Raw genomic sequence first — 20,590 nt, 5'->3', positions numbered from 1 at the left:
GCTCCTTTCCACCCGCCTCCTCCACCTGTTGGTTCCGGGGTGATGTGACACTGAGAGTTGGTTGCATAGCTCAGCATGGAGACTCACCCCTGTAAAAGTAAACTGTATCCAGATTTCATTTAGAAATCAAGACATGAACAAAATAAATAACCTAAAGCTTTGTTATGATCATTAAATAAAATATCATCATAAGTTTACTACAATCAGCTTTGTAGATGTTCATGTATAATTCGGGAAGTCTGTCTCTACACGCAAGTAGAGGGCGCTTAATTTCCAAATATATCAACCCCTGCTCCCATTTGCGGAGACTGGCTGTTGGTTGACTGACATTCATTGCGATTCCCTGGTCACTTTTCTGGCCTTTTCTTTCTTCCTTCTTCATAAACTTTTTAATTTACAAGTTGCTCATGTTTCGAAAAACTATAGCGCCGTTGCTGGCACTGCTTTGTTTCTTACTTGTCGTCACAAGTTTGTATCTTGGGCGCGGGAGCTTGACTTGGCCGTCGTATAATCCCGTAAGTATCGGGCACAATGAGGCGCAAGCAAGCATCAGTCCAACATCTCTCGAGACCAAGGCCAAGACAACGAGTACAGAAATATATGTGCAGCCAGCCATTTCATCACCTTCACCGAGTCCAACTGTATCATCTCCTCCAACCATTTCAAACGGTATTTGTCACTTTCTCCCTCTCAAGAGGACCATACTTATGCTACGCAGGTACTATACTTTCAGCAGATCGCATCTCTCCCTACATCTCAGCCATTCTCAATCCAACAGCTACCGTCCTACCAAGACTAAAATGTCCTGTTCTGAACTCTCAGCGTTACCGTTCGCTGCAACAGAGGAATGAGCAAGAGCCCAAAATATCCTTTTTCTTTGCTCTCAACTTACGCAACTGCAAGGACATCCTTCCACGGCTACTGGGAAGCATCGTTGAAGTAGCACAATTCTTGGGCGTTTCTAGATGTGCAATAAGTATCGTTGAAGGAAATTCAGCAGATGGCACTGCGGATGTCCTATCGGCACTTGATCCGTTCCTAAAGGACTTGGGCTTGGTCTATCTGTTCCAGAATTCAAAGATAAATCCTTCAAAGGACGCACGCATCAAGAAACTCGCTCAACTACGTAATTTGGCCCTTGAGCCGTTGGTCAAGAATCAGGTGCCAGTTTCAGATGAGACCACTGTTCTCTTCATCAACGACGTCGCCGCATGCCCTGATGATCTACTCGAGCTCGTGCATCAGAAGCGTAACTTAAATGCTGACATGACATGCGCTATGGATTACACCTATGTAGGTCAACACCCGACTTTCTATGATATATGGGTGGCTCGAACCATCAAAGGCGACTCGTTCTTTGAAGTCGGATCGGACGGGAACTGGAACAGCGCGTGGAATCTTTTCTGGAACGACCCCCAAACTCGCGCTCGTTTTGAGGAACATAAGCCATTTCAAGTTTTTGCGTGTTGGAATGGAGCTACGGCTTTCGGTGCGAGCCCGCTCCTTCATGGAACACGATTCAGAGAGAGTAACCCGAATGAATGCTTTCAGGGAGAGCCGACCTTATTTTGTAAAGATCTCTGGCACAGGGGCTTTCGTAAGATCGCGGTGATTCCCAGTGTTAACCTCGAGTACTCGGATAAAAGGGGAGCTGATATTAAAAAACTCAAAGGATACGTGTCCGACATAGTTGAGGAGGAGGATGAAGACAATGCGATCGACTGGGTATTTTCGCCACCTGAACAAGTTCGATGCATGCCCACATGGGAGACACAAGAATGGAGACCATGGAACGAGACATTGTAATACGAGAGAAGGGTGATCAATTATAACTTATATAGGGGGCAAAGCCCCAACCACTTGTTGCCTAAGGCAACAAAAAAAAAACAACCCGAGCAGACCACAGCACGAAACACAAAAACACGCAGGGCGTGTTCAGGCAGCACCCCCCGCGGGGGTGCTGCCGGCGGCAGACTCGAAAACAAAAATGGGGCCCGGGGCGGGGGCTGCGGGCGGGGGCGGTGGGGGCGGGGCGGGGGCCGGGGCCCGGGCGAGGCGGGGCCTGTCCACAGACACAGCAAGCTCGTTATACCTAAAAAACATTATTAGCTTCAAGAATAATAAATTCATCAGGGAAAAAAAAAAAAAAAAAAAAAAAGAGGACAGTTTACTTACATAGAGAGCAGGGTGTTCACCTCATGCCTGAGGCGCTCAACTTCGACCCATTTTGAACAGTCTGATTGGGTATGTCCATTACGATGGCACTAGATTAGATTAGATTAGATCAGATCAGATTGATAAGATTGATAAGATAAACAGAGTTGACTTACCCAATTGCAGACAATGCGGGAACCTCCACGGTAACCACCGCGGCCACCACGGTAAGGGTGAGACATCTAAAGCATATTAGTAAGCAGCACGTGACGACAAGTGAATAGAGTTGGATGTTGAAATGTCCCGATTCATGTAAAGCAAGCGAAGAGAAGCAGCCCAATAGTAACCACTTGGTCACTGGCGATGGGAGAGATGAAGAGCAAATGACGAGAGGCCAAGCAACTCAAAAGATTACTTGGTCACTGGCGTTGGGGAGGGAGAGGAAGGTGCTGAAATGCCCCACGAGAGGAGAGCAAGGAAGAGAGAAGGAGAAGCAGTGCAATAGTAACCACTTGGCTACTGGCGTCAGGGGAGGAGAGGGTGCCGAAATGCCCCACGAGAGCAGAGCAAGGAAGAGAAAGAAGAGAAGCAGTGCAATAGTAACCACTTGGCTACTGGCGTTGGGGAGGGAGAGGTGCCGAAATGCCCTGCGAAAGCAGAGCAAGGAAGAGAAAGAAGAGAAGCAGTGCAATAGTAACCACTTGGCTACTGGCGTTGGGGAGGGAGAGGTGCTGAAATGCCCTGCGAAAGCAGAGCAAGGAAGAGAAAGAAGAGAAGCAGTGCAATAGTAACCACTTGGCCACTGGCGTTGGGGAGAGAGAGGAAGGTGCTGAAATGCCCCGCGAAAGCAGAGCAAGGAAGATAAAGAAGAGAAGCAGGGGAGAGATGAAGAGCAAATGAAGACTGGCAAAGTAGCTCAAAAGAGCACATGACAGCTTGCTCTTGGGAAGTGAAAAGATGTTCGGGAATGGGCAGGAAGGAAGGGAAGCGGCTGATGCGTGCAAGCAGAGGCAACACTGTAGAAGAGAAGGATGAAGATAGAGTGAATACTTACTGTGGGCGGAGCTGAACGTGAAAATTGATATGGGCGGCGCCGAATGTGAAGATTGATATGGGCGGTGCCGAACGTGAAGATTGATATGGGCGGCAACGAACGTGAAGATTGATATGGGCGGCGCCGAATGTGAAGATTGATATGGGCGGTGCCGAACGTGAGGTAGGAAAAAGGAAAGAGAAGATAAAAGAGGGGAAGGCTTGAATAAATACCTTGTGCGCTGCACGTGACGCGAGACCTGATTCCCTTGCTTTCGAGGCATCTACTTTTTTTCAGGGCAGCGGGTCACCATACCTAAGGCAGCAAGTTCTTACTAAGGCGGCAAGAGATCTGACTTATATCTATGAGCTTTTCTGGCTTAATCGTTTCCACGTTCGATTGCTGCATCGTCCAGTTTTCAACTATCACCACTTTTTGAGATCTCAGTTTATGGTGTTGAGACGACTTCGACTTATTTACAACGCCATGTGGAGAACCGTTCGGGTACCTGCCGATCTTCGTTACATGTGGGTGTCTTGCTCAACTTAGTGTCACCGATGTCCAATCAATCAACAACATGGGAGACATAATCGGGTCATGGTGGAGTGGGCTGACAAGGTTCAAGGTTGTACCGAAGGTGGAGATGACCAAGCCAGGATGGATAGCGCTAACCTTAGTACATACAGATTGCCTTCCTATCGGGCCCACCCAACGACATCCTGTACGATGAAAGGAACGACGGGTTAGATTCCGGAATCTGCGTTTCACCGAGCACATCACGACATCAAGCTGGACCAAGCTTTTTATCGCGCAGGACCTACGAGGTTCTCTTCGCCTCCCTTGGGCATATGGGAAGCAGTTGCGGGCTATTGCGCACGAGAGAGGGCAACACAGATCATCCGAGATGTCCGGCCTGAGCATCCCAAAATTGTGAGGAATCTGAGGACAATTTATTTCTATCGACTACTGGAACGGACAGCGTTGCTATAATCTCAAACAGTATGTGTAGGACGGTGATCTCCAAGTTGGCGGATCTAGGCACAACAACACGTTACCAGGAGGTCGACTCCGCGGCTGGTCGAATGGAGAGGGCGTTGAGGGTGGAGATGATAATAATACAGACAATGAAGATGATGAGGACGGGCCATACGTTGAATACATCCCTACCTGTGTACTATGCAGGTTCTATTTTTAACACCGCAACTATCTGATGAATTTAAGTTGTTCCATCTGTTACAATTAACCGCTAACTTATTATCCCTATACGACTCTGGAATCTCAACAGAGATCCTTGGGGAACTACAGTGAATCGAATGTACTTGACAACGACAGATTCGAGAATACGATATTGCACTTGGAATGCATCCGAATACTTGTCACAATTTAGAGTGGTATTTACTACGCTACTGTAAAAGCCGCCTGAGAAATAAGGAGACGAGAGCGAGCACTTGGATGGCCTTGATGCGAAGGGGTGGCCTATTGAGCGTCTGGCGGATGTCGCTCCTACCTTTCACGGAAGAAGGAGCTGTTAATGCCAACATGATCCCAGATATGGGTTTCTTATTGCTCGAGGCTACCGAGTGACGGGGAAATCAGTATTGGACTTTGAACATCGTGCAAAGCCACCAAAATTATCATCATATTAGTTATGGGACCAGTAGCGGGCCCCATCAATGCATCTTGTTTATGTGAAGGTAGATTTGGGTCTAAAGTTGTGCGTTAAATTTCTAGACGACGGTGACTTGGTGTACTGTATGAATAGTTAAGGTTCCAAAATTGAGTCTGGCGATCGGTTTGGACATGCTCAGTAGCATATACAAGGCAGCACATCGGCTCAGACCCAAAGAAACCTTAATGTGACTTCGAGGTCATACGCCAGTAACAAAAAAAAATCTGAAAAAGAATAGGAGAATGCTGGCCTGATGTGATACACTCACGGTATCAGCTACGTGCTTAGCCTGCCCCCATATATCAGATCGGGTCCTCCTTCTGCTAATACAATCCAAGCTATGCCGTATGATTTCTGAGATACCATAAACATTCCTTGAGGCGCTGCCAAGGTTCACTCAGCTGGTAGGACTTCAATTACTTTCTAAAGACATCTGGACAGCTAGTTATCCCTAGAGGTTATTCTTCTTATTTCTCGTAACCCTCAGATCACGAACCGTCCCATGATTATCACTATACAAGTAGTTCCTGCGTACCTACATATACCAAAGTAACTAATAATATCTTAACAAACAAGCGGCCCCCTGGCCGAGTGGTTAGGCGCTTGGTTATGTTCGTGTCGCCGCCCATATCAATCTTCACGTTCTATGCCTGAGAGAAGCCAGGTTCAAACCCTGGGGGGGGCCCTCCTATTTTTCTTTTTCTATTTTTCTCCTTTCTATATACTCATATATGCCAAAATAACCTAGCTATATTTCAATAAACAGACGGCCCCCTGGCTGAGTGGTTAAGCGCTTAGGTCTTCACGTTCGGCGCCGCCTACATCTATCATCGTGTTGAACGCCCGAGAGACGCCAGGTTCAAATCCTGGGGGGGCCCTCCTTTTTTTCTTTTTCTTCTTTCTTCTTTTTCTTCCCTTGCACCGACCGACCTTCTTATGCTAGCGCATGTCACACCGGTGCAGACATACAGGATTCAATGATGAGCTTTGACTTTGACCTATTACTAGAAAGATTTATCTATTGATAGTGAAAATATTATTGCTTACAATCAGTGGTCAAGCTATGGTTAAAAACGTGAGACATTTCTATGATGAGTTGAGATTTGGAGATAAAAATAATAAATAGTCTAGAACAGCAGCCCAAGCTTAGTCGGCAGTTTTATTTGACATGTTCTTTGTTTCTTTTCAGGAGGGGTTCTGCATCATCAAAACTGGCATCATTTACATTATGTCCCAAAGTCTTTCTTGTCATTTCTTCTTCTTCCTCACAGGGCAGCTCAAGAGAGCGTCGGTATCTCAACGATCAAGGCAGTGCCTCCCAATTACAAAAAACACGTGCTAACGGAAACCAGGGCCCAGAACGGTGTTTTGATTGCAGTTGTTTTATCCCCTGCACACCGTGGTTTTGTATTAAACGAAACTACCAAGTCTGCGGGAACCTGCAATATCACCGACTTCCGCGCTGATAGCAAATAGGCACTACTTCAGACTTCAGACTGGGCACACTGTCAATTGTTCCTTTCCGTGCATAATCCAGTAATCATCGAACTACGAGCAATCAGCACTGACTTACCAATATATAGTTATTTAAGCAGCCTCCCAAGGTCGCCGTGGAGGTCGATAAGCACCCTCCACATGCATTTAGGTTAGTTATTTCTTATCTTACTCTAACATCACTATCTAATCTGATCTAGTGCTTTCGTTAGGTGTATGGCTAGGAAATCGCATGTCAAATTATCCATAGCCTTGAGACACAGATGACCGAGCTGGCAAACAAGTCAAATCAAGTCTAAATCGATTGGCAAAGGTGATCAACGTTAGCCTCCACTCTATCGAACCAGACGTACGTTTCTGTACATCGGAACAGCGTTTAGCTACGTCTCATCGTGTGAATCGGAAGTATCTCCCTCGAACGACTACCTTTCTCTACTTGACAAGAGCAAGAAAGCCAAACGAATACCTTCGCTCATGGAAGTACTTTTATCGCAGCTGCTACATACCAAGATGGCGATATCGTCGGTGGTTCGATTCGAAAGCATCTCTACTGACTTGACAAGAGCAAGAAAGCCAAATAAATACCTTCGCTCATGGAGGTACTTTTATCGCAGCTGCTACATACCAAGATGGCGAGGTCGTTGACGTTCGGCGCCCGAGCTACTCGTTCAGTATAATCTTCACATCCATGTGTCATGACATCAACTCCCCCGTACGGACCACCTCCTCCCGAGGACGCTGCAGTACTTGTTAATGGCTACCTCCCGTTTCCGCAACTGGGTAAGTCATCCTTATTGATCTTATTGTCACAATCTAATGAATCCAGTGTCAACAAAAGGATCACATGCAATCTGAGTGCCACAGGTGTATGGAAGTGGAAACCTCGAGAAGTTACAGGGTTGTTCGTCATGTAAGAGATCTGACATGACTAATTGTTTCCATAACTAACTTTTTGTAGGTACAACGAGATTAAACCCAATTCCGCCCCATTTGTCCCGCCTCCCCTGGCTCCGGCTCGTTTTGTTCTCGTCTATACTGCCTCTGCTCAAGGATAGCAGCACCATACGTGCTGAGCGTGTCATTGTCTGATCCAATTTCTTGTGATCTGTGGCAACGCCGGGAACTTTGGGATTTCCTCCTGTAGTATTAATTGACAATGGGGCCCATTGTCAAAGATTTGAAGCTCTATCTGTTGCACCGGTAGCAGAAAAATGCACTTGTTGACCTCATGTGAACATGTTGAGCTCCTGTGGTTGATCTGGGCTTGGCATTTATGTCCAATTGAGAAATTGCATCGAGTCCACAATACATCGGAATACTCCAAGATGGTATCATTGTCGGGCTTGGACAACATTTGATCCGGGGTTCTATTTCCATCGTAGTATATTTCCACGACTCCCTTGTACAATACATTCATCGTCGATCTCTTGAACGCTTGGTGGTATCCCAACATTATGCAGTCCGATAAAACGTACGTCGCAAACCCAAGGGAATGCGTCAGTCTAAGGCACCAGATGGTTTGTTGACGTTGTTTTCACCAAGTGATGGCTTCATGGTATGGGCTTGTTTATGTGTTGTGTAGTCTGGACCCGAGACTCATTGTGGCTGACTGGTCTGCGGTGCATTTTGGTCTTTATTGGCAGTGACGGAGGCAAGGGTCAGTGTCCCGGAGATCTTTTTGGCTGATCGTGATCTCATATGAGGTAAGCCTCGACTCTGCGTGGTGGACTGGTTGAGAATAGGATAGGGATCGGACGTATCGAAATCCTTCAATCTCGACATAATGCCTATATTAGACCTAAGGCGTCGGGGGCGTCAGGGTCGGTTGTTCTTAAAGTGTCTAACATAGGTTTGACAGGATGATGAATAGTTGAGAATAGGATAGGGATCGGACGTATCGAAATCCTTCAATCTCGACATAATGCCTATAATAGACCCAAGGCGTCAGGGGCATCAGAGGCGTCGGGGGCATCAGAGGCGTCAGGGGCATCAGAGGCGTCGGGGGCATCAGAGGCGTCGGGGGCGTCGGGGACGTCAGGGCCGGTTGTTCTTGAAGTGTCTAACATAGGTTTGACAGGATGATGAATAGTTGAGAATAGGATAGGGATCGGACGTATCGAAATCCTTCAATCTCGACATAATGCCTATAATAGACCCAAGGCGTCAGGGGCATCAGAGGCGTCGGGGGCGTCGGGGACGTCAGGGCCGGTTGTTCTTAAAGTGTCTAACATAGGTTTGACAGGATGAATAGTTGAGAATATGATAAGGATCGGACGTATTGAAATCCTTCAATCTCGACATAATATGCCCAAGGCGTCGGGGGCGTCGGGGGCGTCAGGACCGGTTGTTCTTGAAGTGTCTAATATAGAGTTGACAGGATGAATAGTTGATAATATGATAAGGATCGGACGTATCGACATCCTTCAATCTCGACATAATGTGCCTATAATAGACCTGTGGCGACGGAGGCGTCAGGGCCGGTTGTTCTTAAAGTGTCTAATATAGAGTTGACAGGATGATTAGTTGACAATATGATAAGGATCGGATGTATCGAAATCCTTCAATCTCGACATAATGTGTCTGTAATAGACCCAAGGCGTCAGGGGCGTCGGGCTGGCCAGTCATTGTAGTATCCTAAAGTAATGTAGTCCGACCTTACCTAAAGACAAAACCCTTGACGATGTGGCCAACGTTTTGGGCACCACCGTCGGCGATACAAGGAAAGCCAAAGCGAGCAGCGAAGCGGCTGACGCTGTAGCCGGCAGCAGCCTGAGGACGGCCGACAACCATGAGGCGGCAGGCGCCAGTGACCGAGTTGGCGAACAAGTTCAAAAACAGTATAAATCAACAGGGAAAGGTGGAATGATATCCTACTATCGAACTGGACGTACGCGTCTGTACATCAAATCAATATTATATGATTTTAATCATGTGAATCGAATATTGCGCTCGACTTGACAAGGGCAAGAAATAAATGGCTTCCACAGGCATGCTCTACATACAACATAAGGTCACGTGCGTTTCCCTTCCCACCACCATATTTATCTACTCGGTCTTCATCTTCCATTTCTCCTCGTTTAACTCGACCAATACCTTTTGGCTTCATCAGATAAATGCATTCTCGCTCCTCAGTGCGCAAGTACCCAAGCGTATCAAGCGCTGCCGTTTCTTAGATGTCCCTATCCTTACCCGCCCGCCTTTTATTATGCGATCATGCTAAATCTCGAAACTATAAGCTTTTGGGCTTATTACACTGTGCTCTACCTAACTACTATTGGCAATATCGTCGCCATGTCCCGTCTCGTTGCCCTGGAGGTAGAGCTCACCATATTAGAGCGCTTCGGTGTCCTGCTCCTTATCCGGCTCCTGCGACACTCTTGCGACTTTTGGCGATTTCTTCTCCATCTCTGTCTCTCACAGGTAGTCTTTTACCGCGGCTATTCCAACTCCAGTTCCATCTGGCGCTGCTCTTGCTCCGACTCTAGCTCCCGCTGCTGTGGCTACTGCTTCTCCCCCGGCTTATAAAATACACATAGATGGGGGGATAAACAAGACGTATATAGGCTTTTAGATTAAATAGGAAGCAAGTTACTTTTTCACATCAACCAAGTAGTCTGTGATTTCAGAATGAGCATTATAATGCATTGTGATTTTGTACTGTTAATCCGAACACTTGACATCCATCTAAATAACAGAATCCAACTTGATACTTTACATGCAATCATGAATTCACTGCCCGCAGTCTTATATTGACCTCAATTAACGACAATAGAGCTCAACGTCGCTAGCCCAGGATATCATAGGTGGCCAGGAACTTCGTCATAGCTTCACATGTTTAATAAAATTCTGGTTCCGGTTATCAAATATTTGAGTAGCGACAGAAGCAGTCATGATCTTGCGATAACAGCACCTCAGCCGCATTGGTGAGAATAGTACTTAGTGACTAATTCGACGGCAGCCTTGATTTGGAGTCGGAATAAACTGTCTCATCTGACATTGAACCATCCAACAAAATTTACTAATTCTCGAGACTGAGGTTTTCAGGGGTAATTGATGCAATTGATATGATATGCGTATTTCTCATAGCAAAGAAATTTACATGATGCTAATACTCAATTACACTGATATCTGTGTTTTCAAATGGAACGCACAAGAAGATCAATCGTCGTGACAGATTCAGGGGTAGTAATCGTCAAATGACAGGCCAAGTTGTAGTTAATTGAGGGCATCTTTACTTAAATGCAACGAATGCTTGATCGAAATTGCATCGACTATCCATGATTGAAGATCAGAAGAGGATTGTTGCTCGTTGTGGTAGAGCACGCCAGCCTGTTGACCCCTTTACCAAAGACACGACTCTAAAATAATTCCCGCCCTTCCACCTTAGCTATCGAAAGTAATCAGGTCATGAACGCGTCGATGATGCAATTTTTTGTTGGCCCTTTCCCATTTGTTGGGTCCCTTCCCGGTGGGAGTTGGCCTGTGTCTGCCTTCCCGTGCCTTCCCTCCCGGACAGCCAGCGATGTAAGTGAGGAAGGAACGACACCAGGTACCTGGACAAAACGAATTCCAACCCACACTCGAAGAAATTCTCAATCCAACACAAGCAAGCAAGCAAGACCAATAACTAACGTACAAACAGATCTCTCAATTCAAGAAGCCACAATGCAGACCCGTCGATCAGCAAGAATCGCTAGCAAGTCCGTACCTGCGGCCGTCCCCCCAGAGACACCAGCAAGTACCAGAAAGCGAGATGTTTCAGGGTCAACCAAGGCCACAAGAGCCACCCAGCTCCTTGAAAAGCAAGAGCAGTTGTTGGAAACACCAACTACTGCAAAGAAACTCCGCCTTGAAGGCGTCGGTCTTGGAGACCATGAGGCCCCTCTTGGAGGTGAGGCTGTCCCTCTTGGAGGTGACCATTCTTTAGATGCCCCCTTTGGAGGTGAGGCTGTCCCTCTTGGAGGTGACCATTTTGGAAATGCCCCTCTTGGAGGTGACGCTACCCGTATTGGAAACGGTGACTATGATAATGATTTTGCCCGTATTGGAAACGGTGATTATGATTATGATTTTGCCCGTCTTGGAGACGAGGTTGATTGGGAATGGGGCCCCCGTGAAGGTGAGGCTACCCGCCGCGATGCTGAAGAAGCCCGGCCTAGATATGAATTTGGCAGCCGTCATCAAGACGAGCAAATCCGTCGTGATGCTGATGAAGCCCGGCGTGCTGAAGAAGAAGCAGAACTCCGTCTTGAAGACGAGGAAATACGTCGTGATGCTGAGGAAAAAGCCCGCCGTCAAGAAGACGAGGATGGAGAATATGAATATGAATATGAAGAAGAAGATTTTGAAGGAGATGATGTTGATCATTTCCCGCTTGATGAAGATGAAGTCCCCCCTGAAGAGGAGCAAGAACAAGATAAAGAAGAAAAAGAAGAAGATAGTGAAAATGAGAATGAGAAGAAAGAAACGGCCAAAGAATTGATACGCCGCCTTAACGAAGAGTATCCCGTAGATGAAAATGATTATGATAAGAAGAAATTTCGGGACGACTTTTCACAGATGATTAGGACCCTTTGTGCTTGGGCCAAAGATAGCACTATACTAGCCATCAATGCCTGGATGAGCTTGAACTCCACTGATAGAGAAATGACAAGGCCATTCCGAGGCATCCTCATACATGCCGACTGTGAACAGTTGATCGAAGATCTCCTAGAACATATGCCAGATAAGGTACAACAAGTGCTTGGAAGGCCCAACCTCCAGCCAATTGATCTGCTAGATCTGCCTGAGGTACCAAAACGCTTTGAACACCGCCTAGTGTATACAAACGTCCCGGTTGACGTTGGAGTTGACAATGTTGTTCAAGCGCAATCTCAATTGATGACCAATTACCATCTGGTCAAGACCCTTAAGCCTGGCACAACCATTAAGAGCAAAATGGATATCAGAGCATATGTTGGTTCTTCAATTAATAAAAAGGGTGGATATCTACGCCTTCGAGACCATGAGAGGAACTCCAACACTGGTACCAAAGAGAAGAGTAAGCAATATACCTTTACTAGACAAGGTAGTGTCATTTGCAACTTCCGACTTGTAGCAGCATTTAGTCAGCCAATAGACCCTAACCATGATTTAGACAGATATATGTCTGTCTTCTGTGAGGGACTTATAATAGCATACCTCGGACTGCTAGATCGCAGTAGCCGCCCAAATGTTGATTCGTCATTATGTTTATTTTCAGACGCCAAATATAATTGTATTAATCAGTTACGAGAGTCATTAGACCTTCCCGCTCTTCACCAGCACTCTCTGAACAGCGCATGGCCTCTCGCACAGGGAGTTTGTGGAGGAATGAGAGTCCAGAAGGAGTGTGGACATTGCAAGAGAAGCAACTTGACTGCTTCCGGCAACAAGATCAACTTCGTTACTGTGGGGGATATACGCGTTTGCGCTGCATGCTACAAATATCACCGTAAGCACGGTCACCATCGTACTGTTATTGTCACGAATACAATTCACGATAAGCGATTGGGGCCGAGGACTTGTGTTAATCCCAGCTGTGGCAAAATTGAGGGCAATTGTAAAAAAACAGCTTGGGTCGCAGACAAAGATGACAAAGGCAAAATCAAATGGAGATGCTGCTCTTGTGCACAATATCTTAAGCACCATCCCGGCACAGAATGGTCACCCACCGTGAGCAATCATTACAACCCTTTATTGGAAGGGCCCAGAGCCTGCGGGAATCCTAACTGTGATCGAGTCGCGGACCCTGGTCAGAAGGGCTGGTACAGAGACAAAGACGACAGAGACATATGGATATGCGGCCGCTGCTATGCTCATCGCCGCGCGAAACCCGGCACAGAATGGAAAGCCACCGCGACAACGAAGTTCGACCCTCGCAAAGCTTTAAGGACCTGTTGCAATCTCAACTGTGGTCGAGTGGAGGATCGTACAAAGAACGAGCGCTGGACAAAAGACAAAGACGACATAAACAAGTACAGGTGCTATCGCTGCTATACGTATTTTTACAGGACTAGTCGAGAATGGCAACAGCGAGAGCCTAGAAGCTGCCTCAACCCCGAATGTGATAGAGTTGAGGACCTTGAACGCAAGGATAACTGGTGCGCAGACAAAAACGACCCGAAAAAACACAGGTGCAATCGCTGCTATCAACATCTCAACAAGCATGGTCAAGAATACCCACAGAAATGAGTTACCCATCGGAGCAGCCGAGTTGTGCGCTAGGGACAGTACCTCTTTCCCCCTCTTCATTTTGTTTCCAATATCGCCAGGAAGGCACTCAATTTTGGCCGCAGACGTCTCCAAACATAAAATCAGGGGAGCCGAGCTTTCAGACATGCCGGCGCAGTGGCCTTTCACATCATCAGTAAGTCAAAGAACTCCATTTTGGTAGCAGACGTCTCCATGACTAGGCGAGCTTAGCTCAGCCTTTCCGGGGCATAGCCTCGTTGAGAAAGAGTCAGGATGTCAGAGAACTCCATGTTTGGTAGCAAAAGTCTCCAACGCAGTAGCATAAGGTGGGCCAAGTCGAGCCCTCAGTCATGCAAGGGGTAGTTTGCCTCATTCGCACAGCATAAGGGCTTCAGTTGTTCCAGTCATGCTGTGCATTTTGGTGTTTTGTGCTTTTTGGGGGGCGGGCGTTTGGGTAAGTTTTGGGTACGGGGGTGTTATTGTATGGGCCCTTGAGTACGGGGGTGTCATTGGGGCGCCCTCTGTACGGGGGTGTTATTGTACGGGGAGACATGTACGGGGGTGTTATTGTATGGGGGTGTTATTGTATGGGAACGACTGAGAGTCGCCAGCAGCATACTCGACAAGCGACCCTGGCATCACGACCTCTCAGACCTCTCTCAACCATACCTCTGACAACCTCTCAATGACCTCTCAATGACCTCTCAAACAACCCTCTACGACATTTCAACCTCCTCGACGAGCTTCTCTGAAAAGACAACTCCTCGACAAATCACCTGGAAGATGTTCTCTCAGAAGAATCATAGATCGAACTCTTTCAATCAGATAACTCCTCCCATCAACCATCACCTTAGTCTCGCCAGAAGATGCTCTCTCCGACAAGCCTCAAGCATGAATTTGCCAACAGAGATTCAACCCAACTCGAAAATCCCAGTTCAACTCTTCACAAAACATCTTCGAACCATCTCCATACATTCAAATGTTCACGAGATCGAGCTTCTTTATGCGAGACATCCCGCCCACTACCCACTATTCTGAGATTGTGCTCAGAAATCTCCACCGACAAATCACTCAGAAATCGAGCTTCTACAGCAAGACCTTCAGTCACATGCTAAGAAAACATGGAACGAACCAGTTTCTTTCAACTCTCACCTTTGATGATTGAGATGATACAAGACGTTCTACACCCATTCGCTCACAAGTCAACTGGAGATTTCGTCTTCTCGAATACCGCCACAAGAAATTGAAACACCAAGAGATCAGACTTTATCGTAAGACCCTTAAGTCATTCGCTCCTACGCCTTTATGAAACCACCGACTAGGATATGCTTCCACTGGAGCACCTCTAGTTATGTGGAAATTCTTCTACCAAAAGGTCTCTACATCCATGCGAGAACTACGATAATACCCGTCTCTTTCTTTCTCTTGTGGTACGCCTTACCAGAACCACATCAACAGGAGATTGGCCAACATAATCATTTGATCAAGAACAAGCTCATCAACTTTCTTCCAGACGACCACAATCTCAGAAGATCGAGCTATCGTCAGATTCAGCTTCACAAATTATTTAATCAAGATCGAGTTGACATCAAATCCAGCTTCACTCTGTTCAACCTTGACAACCATGTTGAGATCCAGCCTAATCGAAAAGATGACCCTTTTCTTTCAGCCATCTCCATGAAGGTCAAGCTTCTTTGAAATGGTCTTGAGCGATGGCCATCTCCTCTTTGATGGTGTTTGCGGACAGCCCCCCAGCTAACTAAACAGTGACATGTACCCTTTACCTCTCCAAGAGCCTTCACCTCTAGCCTTTACCCGAAAGTCAACTCCTTGAACCGCCAGACATCTTCTACTGCCATATTCAGTTCTCGATCAAATTTCCTCGACGGCATTATCTGTGGCACCACAATAGCGAATCCTCTATTGGATGAACTTACAAGTGTCTTGAGAACGATAATGTGTTGCAATGGCGCACAAGATGCTCGGACAACAAAAGCTTGCCAGACACACTGCAAGTACAAATCAAGGCTTCTCGAGTGTGAAGGTACGACAAATGATCGGAAGCCACATTTGTCATATCGAGGAGGCTACGCGGACAGGGGGTGTCAAGGTAAACATTCGTCATTGTTACATGTATGCATCGACTAATTCTTGGTAGACTCTGGAGTTCGACAACACGCTCAGATATTGCAACATGCTGCTCGCTTCAACTCCCATAAAGAACAAGCGCATCAATCATTGATATCATGTCTCTATCACCAAAGGATAGTCAAATCATCATATGATCAAACGGCAATATGGACCAAAGATACCCCAGTATCAGGAAGCCAATTGCGGTTCTGCCGTGGTTGCTTTTTGAACATTTGTCTTACCCCGCGATCGCGTTTCCCGATCGCGATTCACTCCACAATCATTGCAACGCCGAGTCCACCTCCAGTCCGCACTACTATAGCTTCGGGCTACCCGCAGCCATAAGAGACATTACGTTACTTTATGCTGTGAAGACTATGAGTTTGTGCCATTCATTTTTATCCTAAAGCTTAGAGGCCATCTTTGCTACCCATCAGGGCGTTCATGTCGACCCCGGTCGTCGAAAGTCATGAGCATGCGTCCCATCAGAGGTCAAATGATATCTCAAACCTCAATCATGACCGAATGACTGCGACAATTCCTTCGATACTAAGGACAGGTATCACGCATCAAACAATTAAAGCGCAATCACTTCAAGCAAATGACAACAAATACGTCAAGTTACCGAAATTTTCCAGTAACTGACAGACATCCAACCCCAGAAACTCTTCTCAAGATGCCCATTTCTGTCGAATTTCTGCCCCCAACACGAGCGACTGCGACATGACCATGCCAAACCCAGCGACTCTTGAGCATACATCAAAGTTACAACAATCTGAAGGGATATGGCCGAGAGAGGGTCAATGATCCTTCCCGATACGTGGCATAAAATCCTGCCCCATTAAGACCCATCTTGAGCTGTAGCCAAGACCAAACAGCCGTGGACCTATACTTCGCCACTACCCATCACTATCTGGAGAGGCGTTCCAAGGAAGCCATCCCGTTCATACCATCTTCCAGCTTGCTGTCAACGCTAGTCGGCTGAAAAGACAAGTTTCAGACTGTCATTCACTGCATAGCAATCATGTCTATCTATTGTTAAAAGGTTTAACACTAGTTGCAATATGTAAGTCATTTTATTGTCATCAATTACACATTTAGCTGACATTTCGCAGCTTTGCATAATCAACTCCCCCAAAGCTACTAAGCTTTGTCAAGTTTCGAAAGCCGCAACCGGGCGCTGGTCCAACATTCTTTAGAAAGCCAGACGCCTGGTAGAGAGGCTATGGAAGAGGGTGAATATACAGACTTTGACCCAAAGCACTGTCACCGAAGGTGTTGCACCACACTCTAACTACGATCCCCAAAGCGACTGCTTCTTTCTTCATTCAGGGTTGGTACCCGACCTGGCCATCACAAAGCCCTTCAATCGTATTGCTGTTTTCGCTATTTTGCGCTTAGCTTCCAACGGCAACGGCAGCAACGGCGGCCAGCCATCTCAAAACCCTTCAATCATATTGATGTTTTCACTATTTCGCGCTCATTTCAGCACCTTTCAGCACCGGCGCCAGTAATTGTTAATCTCGACTTGCCTGAAGTTAGATTTTGCGGCGTACGTCTTCGGAGAAGGTCAGACTACACCACCTCGGGGTACTACAATGCCTAGCCGACCCGACGCCCCTGGCCTAGGATGATGCCTTGAATCCATTATGGGCTCATTGTGTCGAGATGAAAGGTTTTCGATACGTCCAATCCTTATCATATTCTCAACTATCCATCACCCTGTCAAATATATCTGTACGACAGTCTGAGGACAACCGGCCCCCGACGCCCCCAAGGGTATCTTGGGATTCAAGAGACGCTGGGCTACCTTTCCCATACGCTTAGATGCGTTTCCGCAACCCCTAGAATCTTCGACAACTATGATCGAAACCTCGACTACTACGACTGCGTTCATGCAGTAGACTAAAAGTCCCCTGGCGTCTGAAGCTATTACTTTTATATACCCGACGGATGTCTTCGCGGCATAGTCACCCCTAAGCAGCAAGACTCGTCAACATTGAAGACATGCCGGCCCAGAGACAACGCCCTATGGCTGTTATCGCTGAATGCAACGTTTAATCGCACAAGACTTGCATCTTGCTTCAGTCCGCTTCCCCTTACAGACTTGCGATGCCAACTATCCACTATATCACTCTTGCCTGCTGGTCACGAAGCGAATGCATCATTCTATACCTATTTTGCGGAGGATTACCGAGGAATACGTCAAACCTCGCTTTTTGCCATTGTTCAAGCCAGTCGGTCCTTCCTGGGGAGGTGTTTTGGTGGTGTTTTTGGTGGCGGTGATTTGATGACGGTGATGGTGATGGTGATGGTGATGGTGATGGTGATGGTGATGGTGATGGTGATGGTGATGGTGATGGTGATGGTGATGGTGATGGTGATGGTGATGGTGATGGTGATGGTGATGGTGATGGTGATGGTGATGGTGATGGTGATGGTGATGGTGATGGTGATGGTGATGGTGATGGTGATGGTGATGGTGATGGTGTGACACGATGAGCAGACGAACAACAGCAATTGCGGCAACAGGAACGACAAGAGTAACAAAAACAACAGCGACAATAACGGCAGCAACAGGGCCACGCAACAGGAGCACAGTCACTACCATACTCCGCTTCTTTACCGCAGCCATTGGAACTACTCAGTAAGTTGACCTTTTATCGTCAGATGATGAAGCTTGAGTACTAATTTGAACAAGGCATCTCAATACTGAGACAAGACTTCACTCTCAATACCCGCGACTCGACGTTATTCTTTTGTGAGAATGCTGGCCGTCAAATCCAGCTGTCGTGCAATCCTTCTGTCGATCTATGAAATCTACATCTCTTCTGGTTGATCACATCAAAGGTATGCCCTTCCCCGTCCACATAAGCCGACATGGCTAACAGCTTCCTCGGCACAGACACTACACTTTTATTGGCACAGTTATGACACAACAAACTGACGACGCGGAGTGACGCGATACAAATGATGGATGTGAGTTTGACCATATATACAAAAGGCAGTATTCTGACAAGGCAACAAGACAGTGCAGCAACTCCCAGGGATCGCAGATAACAACCGGCTACGGGCAGTCAAACAAAAGCAAAACGACCATTGATACACGCTTCGGTCAATCTACAAAGGCGTGCAACAAAATCAACCTCAATCGATCATGAACGTTCTCTAAGACGGCCGAAACATCTTTCTCGGCTAGTTCATGTATTCGCCAGCAGCCTTCGACAAGCATCACACACCATTGCGCCTTTCTCAAACACTCTATTGTGGTCTTCAGCGGCCTTCGATAAACAAGTCATGAACTATTGCGATTTTCTCAAACACTCTGGTCTCTAGCACCCTTCGACAAACGAGTCACACACCATTGCGCCTTTCTCAGACATTCTCCGGTGGTATCCAGCAGCGTTCAAGAGTCAGCTGCGCACCCTCTTTCTGGCTGAGCTCCAAACAATCTCCAACAGTCTTGCAACGGTCGCCAGGTCTTGGGTAAAAGCCAAACTCAGCCTACATTGCATTCTCAAACAGCACTCCAGCCATTAAAAGCAAAGCGACTCCAACGAAAGTGCCAATACTGTCGAACACTAATCAATAAGAAGATCACACTATCACTTCTCAACCGGCCTTCCATATTCTCCCGCCCTACGTCACTCTTGGTCTTGATTGACTTTCGAATCTCTTGATCCCTCAGAGCTCATCTGCCTACTCAAATTATAAATATCAACTGAGATAAGAGATCAAACAAACTCTCTAGAGATTGCGACCTGTCACAAGTCTTGGCCAATCCAGATTCGTTTCCGTCCCTAAAACGCCTGAAACAATATTCAACTCTTTGCGTCTTTGTCATACACATTGCTTGACGAGGCTCTGCTTGTTTAGTCACACCTCATGTATATAGAATTTGATAGATATCAATGAACCGCCATCAATACGATTCGCGCCGCAGTTGTAACAAGTAATATTGAGTGCAATACTTGGAGATGCTACTACCACGCCTTGTAGTTGGGGCGAAGAGGAGGACCTTGCCTCGGAGCATCAGAAATTACAACGGAAGCATAAAAGATAAAGTTCTTAGGCCATTTTATAGACTATATTTCTTAGACTACTTATTTTTGTACCCTAGTGCTTAAGAGTCTTCTGCACACTGGCCTCGGTCCACACTCACCACAGGCGCTCGAGGCCCGTCCGGTTCTTGTGTGTAATACTTTGAGATGTGGCCAAGCCGTAGAATTGATAAGCGATGTTAGGTGTTGTGCTTGGAGATGACAAGATAACTCACAATGGACCATGAGGTCACCGGGCTCAAGATAAAATCTGCAAAGCCCACAGGCAGAAAGTCAAGGAATGCAAGGCGAATATTTATCCTCGTCATCGTCTCTATCGTCATCCTCTTTATTCTGCTTGACGTCGCCCCCCTCGCCTTTCTTTTCTCCCGAATGGCCTTTGCATTGGAGGGTCGCCGCATGCTTGTCAGCAAGTGTTGGTTAATAATATAACTAACTTTGTCTCCGTCCTATTCTGTTGAGCTCCGGGATATATCTTCGAGATAAGGTCGAACGATGCGCAACTCGGTGATTTGTCGCGGTGCTGTACTGTCTTTGTCATGGGATGTCTCCCATTCATCGAGGAAGATCAGTTGAGCATAGAAAATAGAAGGCGAAAGGTACTTTTACCCGCAGACCTTGTGAAGGCGCGTCCGAGAAGGGTTTGAAAGTAGTAGGCATGTTTTTATTCAGGCACAGGGAAACTCCGATAAGAGAGCCCTGCAGGACCGGAGCTATCTAAAATAGGTAGTAAGGAGCAGCAAGGTATAAAGCGCAGCGGACGCCAGCATTAAGGGTATACCTCCCGTAGATGCAGCCTTTCGAGACCTCACTTTTTGTCTATGCCATGGCACGGAC

At 46.8% G+C, this 20,590-nt stretch overlaps 8 protein-coding genes and 2 non-coding genes across 10 annotated transcripts; 7 read left to right on the top strand and 3 right to left on the bottom strand.

Moving 5' to 3' along the window:
- Window positions 1-407: 407 nt before the first annotated feature.
- Window positions 408-1,806, top strand: FPOAC1_005003 (uncharacterized protein; the record flags this gene model as incomplete). Its single annotated transcript, XM_044849535.1, has 2 exons — window positions 408-669; window positions 719-1,806. 2 exons carry the CDS (start codon window positions 408-410, stop codon window positions 1,804-1,806), a joined length of 1,350 nt encoding a protein of 449 aa, XP_044708245.1.
- Window positions 1,807-1,935: 129 nt separating this feature from the next.
- Window positions 1,936-2,396, bottom strand: FPOAC1_005002 (uncharacterized protein; the record flags this gene model as incomplete). The annotated part of the gene is made up of 3 exons (XM_044849534.1): window positions 1,936-2,092; window positions 2,176-2,264; window positions 2,331-2,396. 3 exons carry the CDS (start codon window positions 2,394-2,396, stop codon window positions 1,936-1,938), a joined length of 312 nt encoding a protein of 103 aa, XP_044708244.1.
- Window positions 2,397-5,433: 3,037 nt separating this feature from the next.
- On the top strand, window positions 5,434-5,542 carry FPOAC1_005001. Its single transcript has one exon. It is a non-coding gene; the product is annotated as a tRNA-His (tRNA).
- Window positions 5,543-5,624: 82 nt separating this feature from the next.
- On the top strand, window positions 5,625-5,734 carry FPOAC1_005000. Its single transcript has one exon. It is a non-coding gene; the product is annotated as a tRNA-Glu (tRNA).
- Window positions 5,735-7,045: 1,311 nt separating this feature from the next.
- Window positions 7,046-7,405, top strand: FPOAC1_004999 (uncharacterized protein; the record flags this gene model as incomplete). The annotated part of the gene is made up of 3 exons (XM_044849533.1): window positions 7,046-7,130; window positions 7,215-7,260; window positions 7,309-7,405. The coding sequence occupies 3 exons, from the start codon at window positions 7,046-7,048 to the stop codon at window positions 7,403-7,405; spliced, it is 228 nt and encodes a 75-aa protein (XP_044708243.1).
- A 541-nt stretch (window positions 7,406-7,946) lies between these two features.
- Window positions 7,947-8,416, bottom strand: FPOAC1_004998 (uncharacterized protein; the record flags this gene model as incomplete). The annotated part of the gene is made up of 2 exons (XM_044849532.1): window positions 7,947-8,137; window positions 8,287-8,416. The coding sequence occupies 2 exons, from the start codon at window positions 8,414-8,416 to the stop codon at window positions 7,947-7,949; spliced, it is 321 nt and encodes a 106-aa protein (XP_044708242.1).
- A 453-nt stretch (window positions 8,417-8,869) lies between these two features.
- On the bottom strand, window positions 8,870-9,140 carry FPOAC1_004997 (uncharacterized protein; the record flags this gene model as incomplete). The annotated part of the gene is made up of 2 exons (XM_044849531.1): window positions 8,870-8,963; window positions 9,010-9,140. The coding sequence occupies 2 exons, from the start codon at window positions 9,138-9,140 to the stop codon at window positions 8,870-8,872; spliced, it is 225 nt and encodes a 74-aa protein (XP_044708241.1).
- Window positions 9,141-11,015: 1,875 nt separating this feature from the next.
- FPOAC1_004996 (uncharacterized protein) lies at window positions 11,016-13,562 on the top strand (the record flags this gene model as incomplete). Its single annotated transcript, XM_044849530.1, has 1 exon — window positions 11,016-13,562. The coding sequence occupies one exon, from the start codon at window positions 11,016-11,018 to the stop codon at window positions 13,560-13,562; it is 2,547 nt and encodes an 848-aa protein (XP_044708240.1).
- Window positions 13,563-15,528: 1,966 nt separating this feature from the next.
- On the top strand, window positions 15,529-15,804 carry FPOAC1_004995 (uncharacterized protein; the record flags this gene model as incomplete). Its single annotated transcript, XM_044849529.1, has 2 exons — window positions 15,529-15,672; window positions 15,721-15,804. 2 exons carry the CDS (start codon window positions 15,529-15,531, stop codon window positions 15,802-15,804), a joined length of 228 nt encoding a protein of 75 aa, XP_044708239.1.
- A 2,386-nt stretch (window positions 15,805-18,190) lies between these two features.
- FPOAC1_004994 (uncharacterized protein) lies at window positions 18,191-18,457 on the top strand (the record flags this gene model as incomplete). The annotated part of the gene is made up of 2 exons (XM_044849528.1): window positions 18,191-18,339; window positions 18,394-18,457. The coding sequence occupies 2 exons, from the start codon at window positions 18,191-18,193 to the stop codon at window positions 18,455-18,457; spliced, it is 213 nt and encodes a 70-aa protein (XP_044708238.1).
- Between the last annotated feature and the right edge of the window lie 2,133 nt (window positions 18,458-20,590).

The sequence above is a fragment of the Fusarium poae genome, chromosome 2 (assembly GCF_019609905.1).
Source record: "Fusarium poae strain DAOMC 252244 chromosome 2, whole genome shotgun sequence".
NCBI classification, from domain to species: Eukaryota; Fungi; Ascomycota; class Sordariomycetes; order Hypocreales; family Nectriaceae; genus Fusarium; species Fusarium poae.
This window is presented reverse-complemented; position numbering and strand designations above follow the sequence as displayed.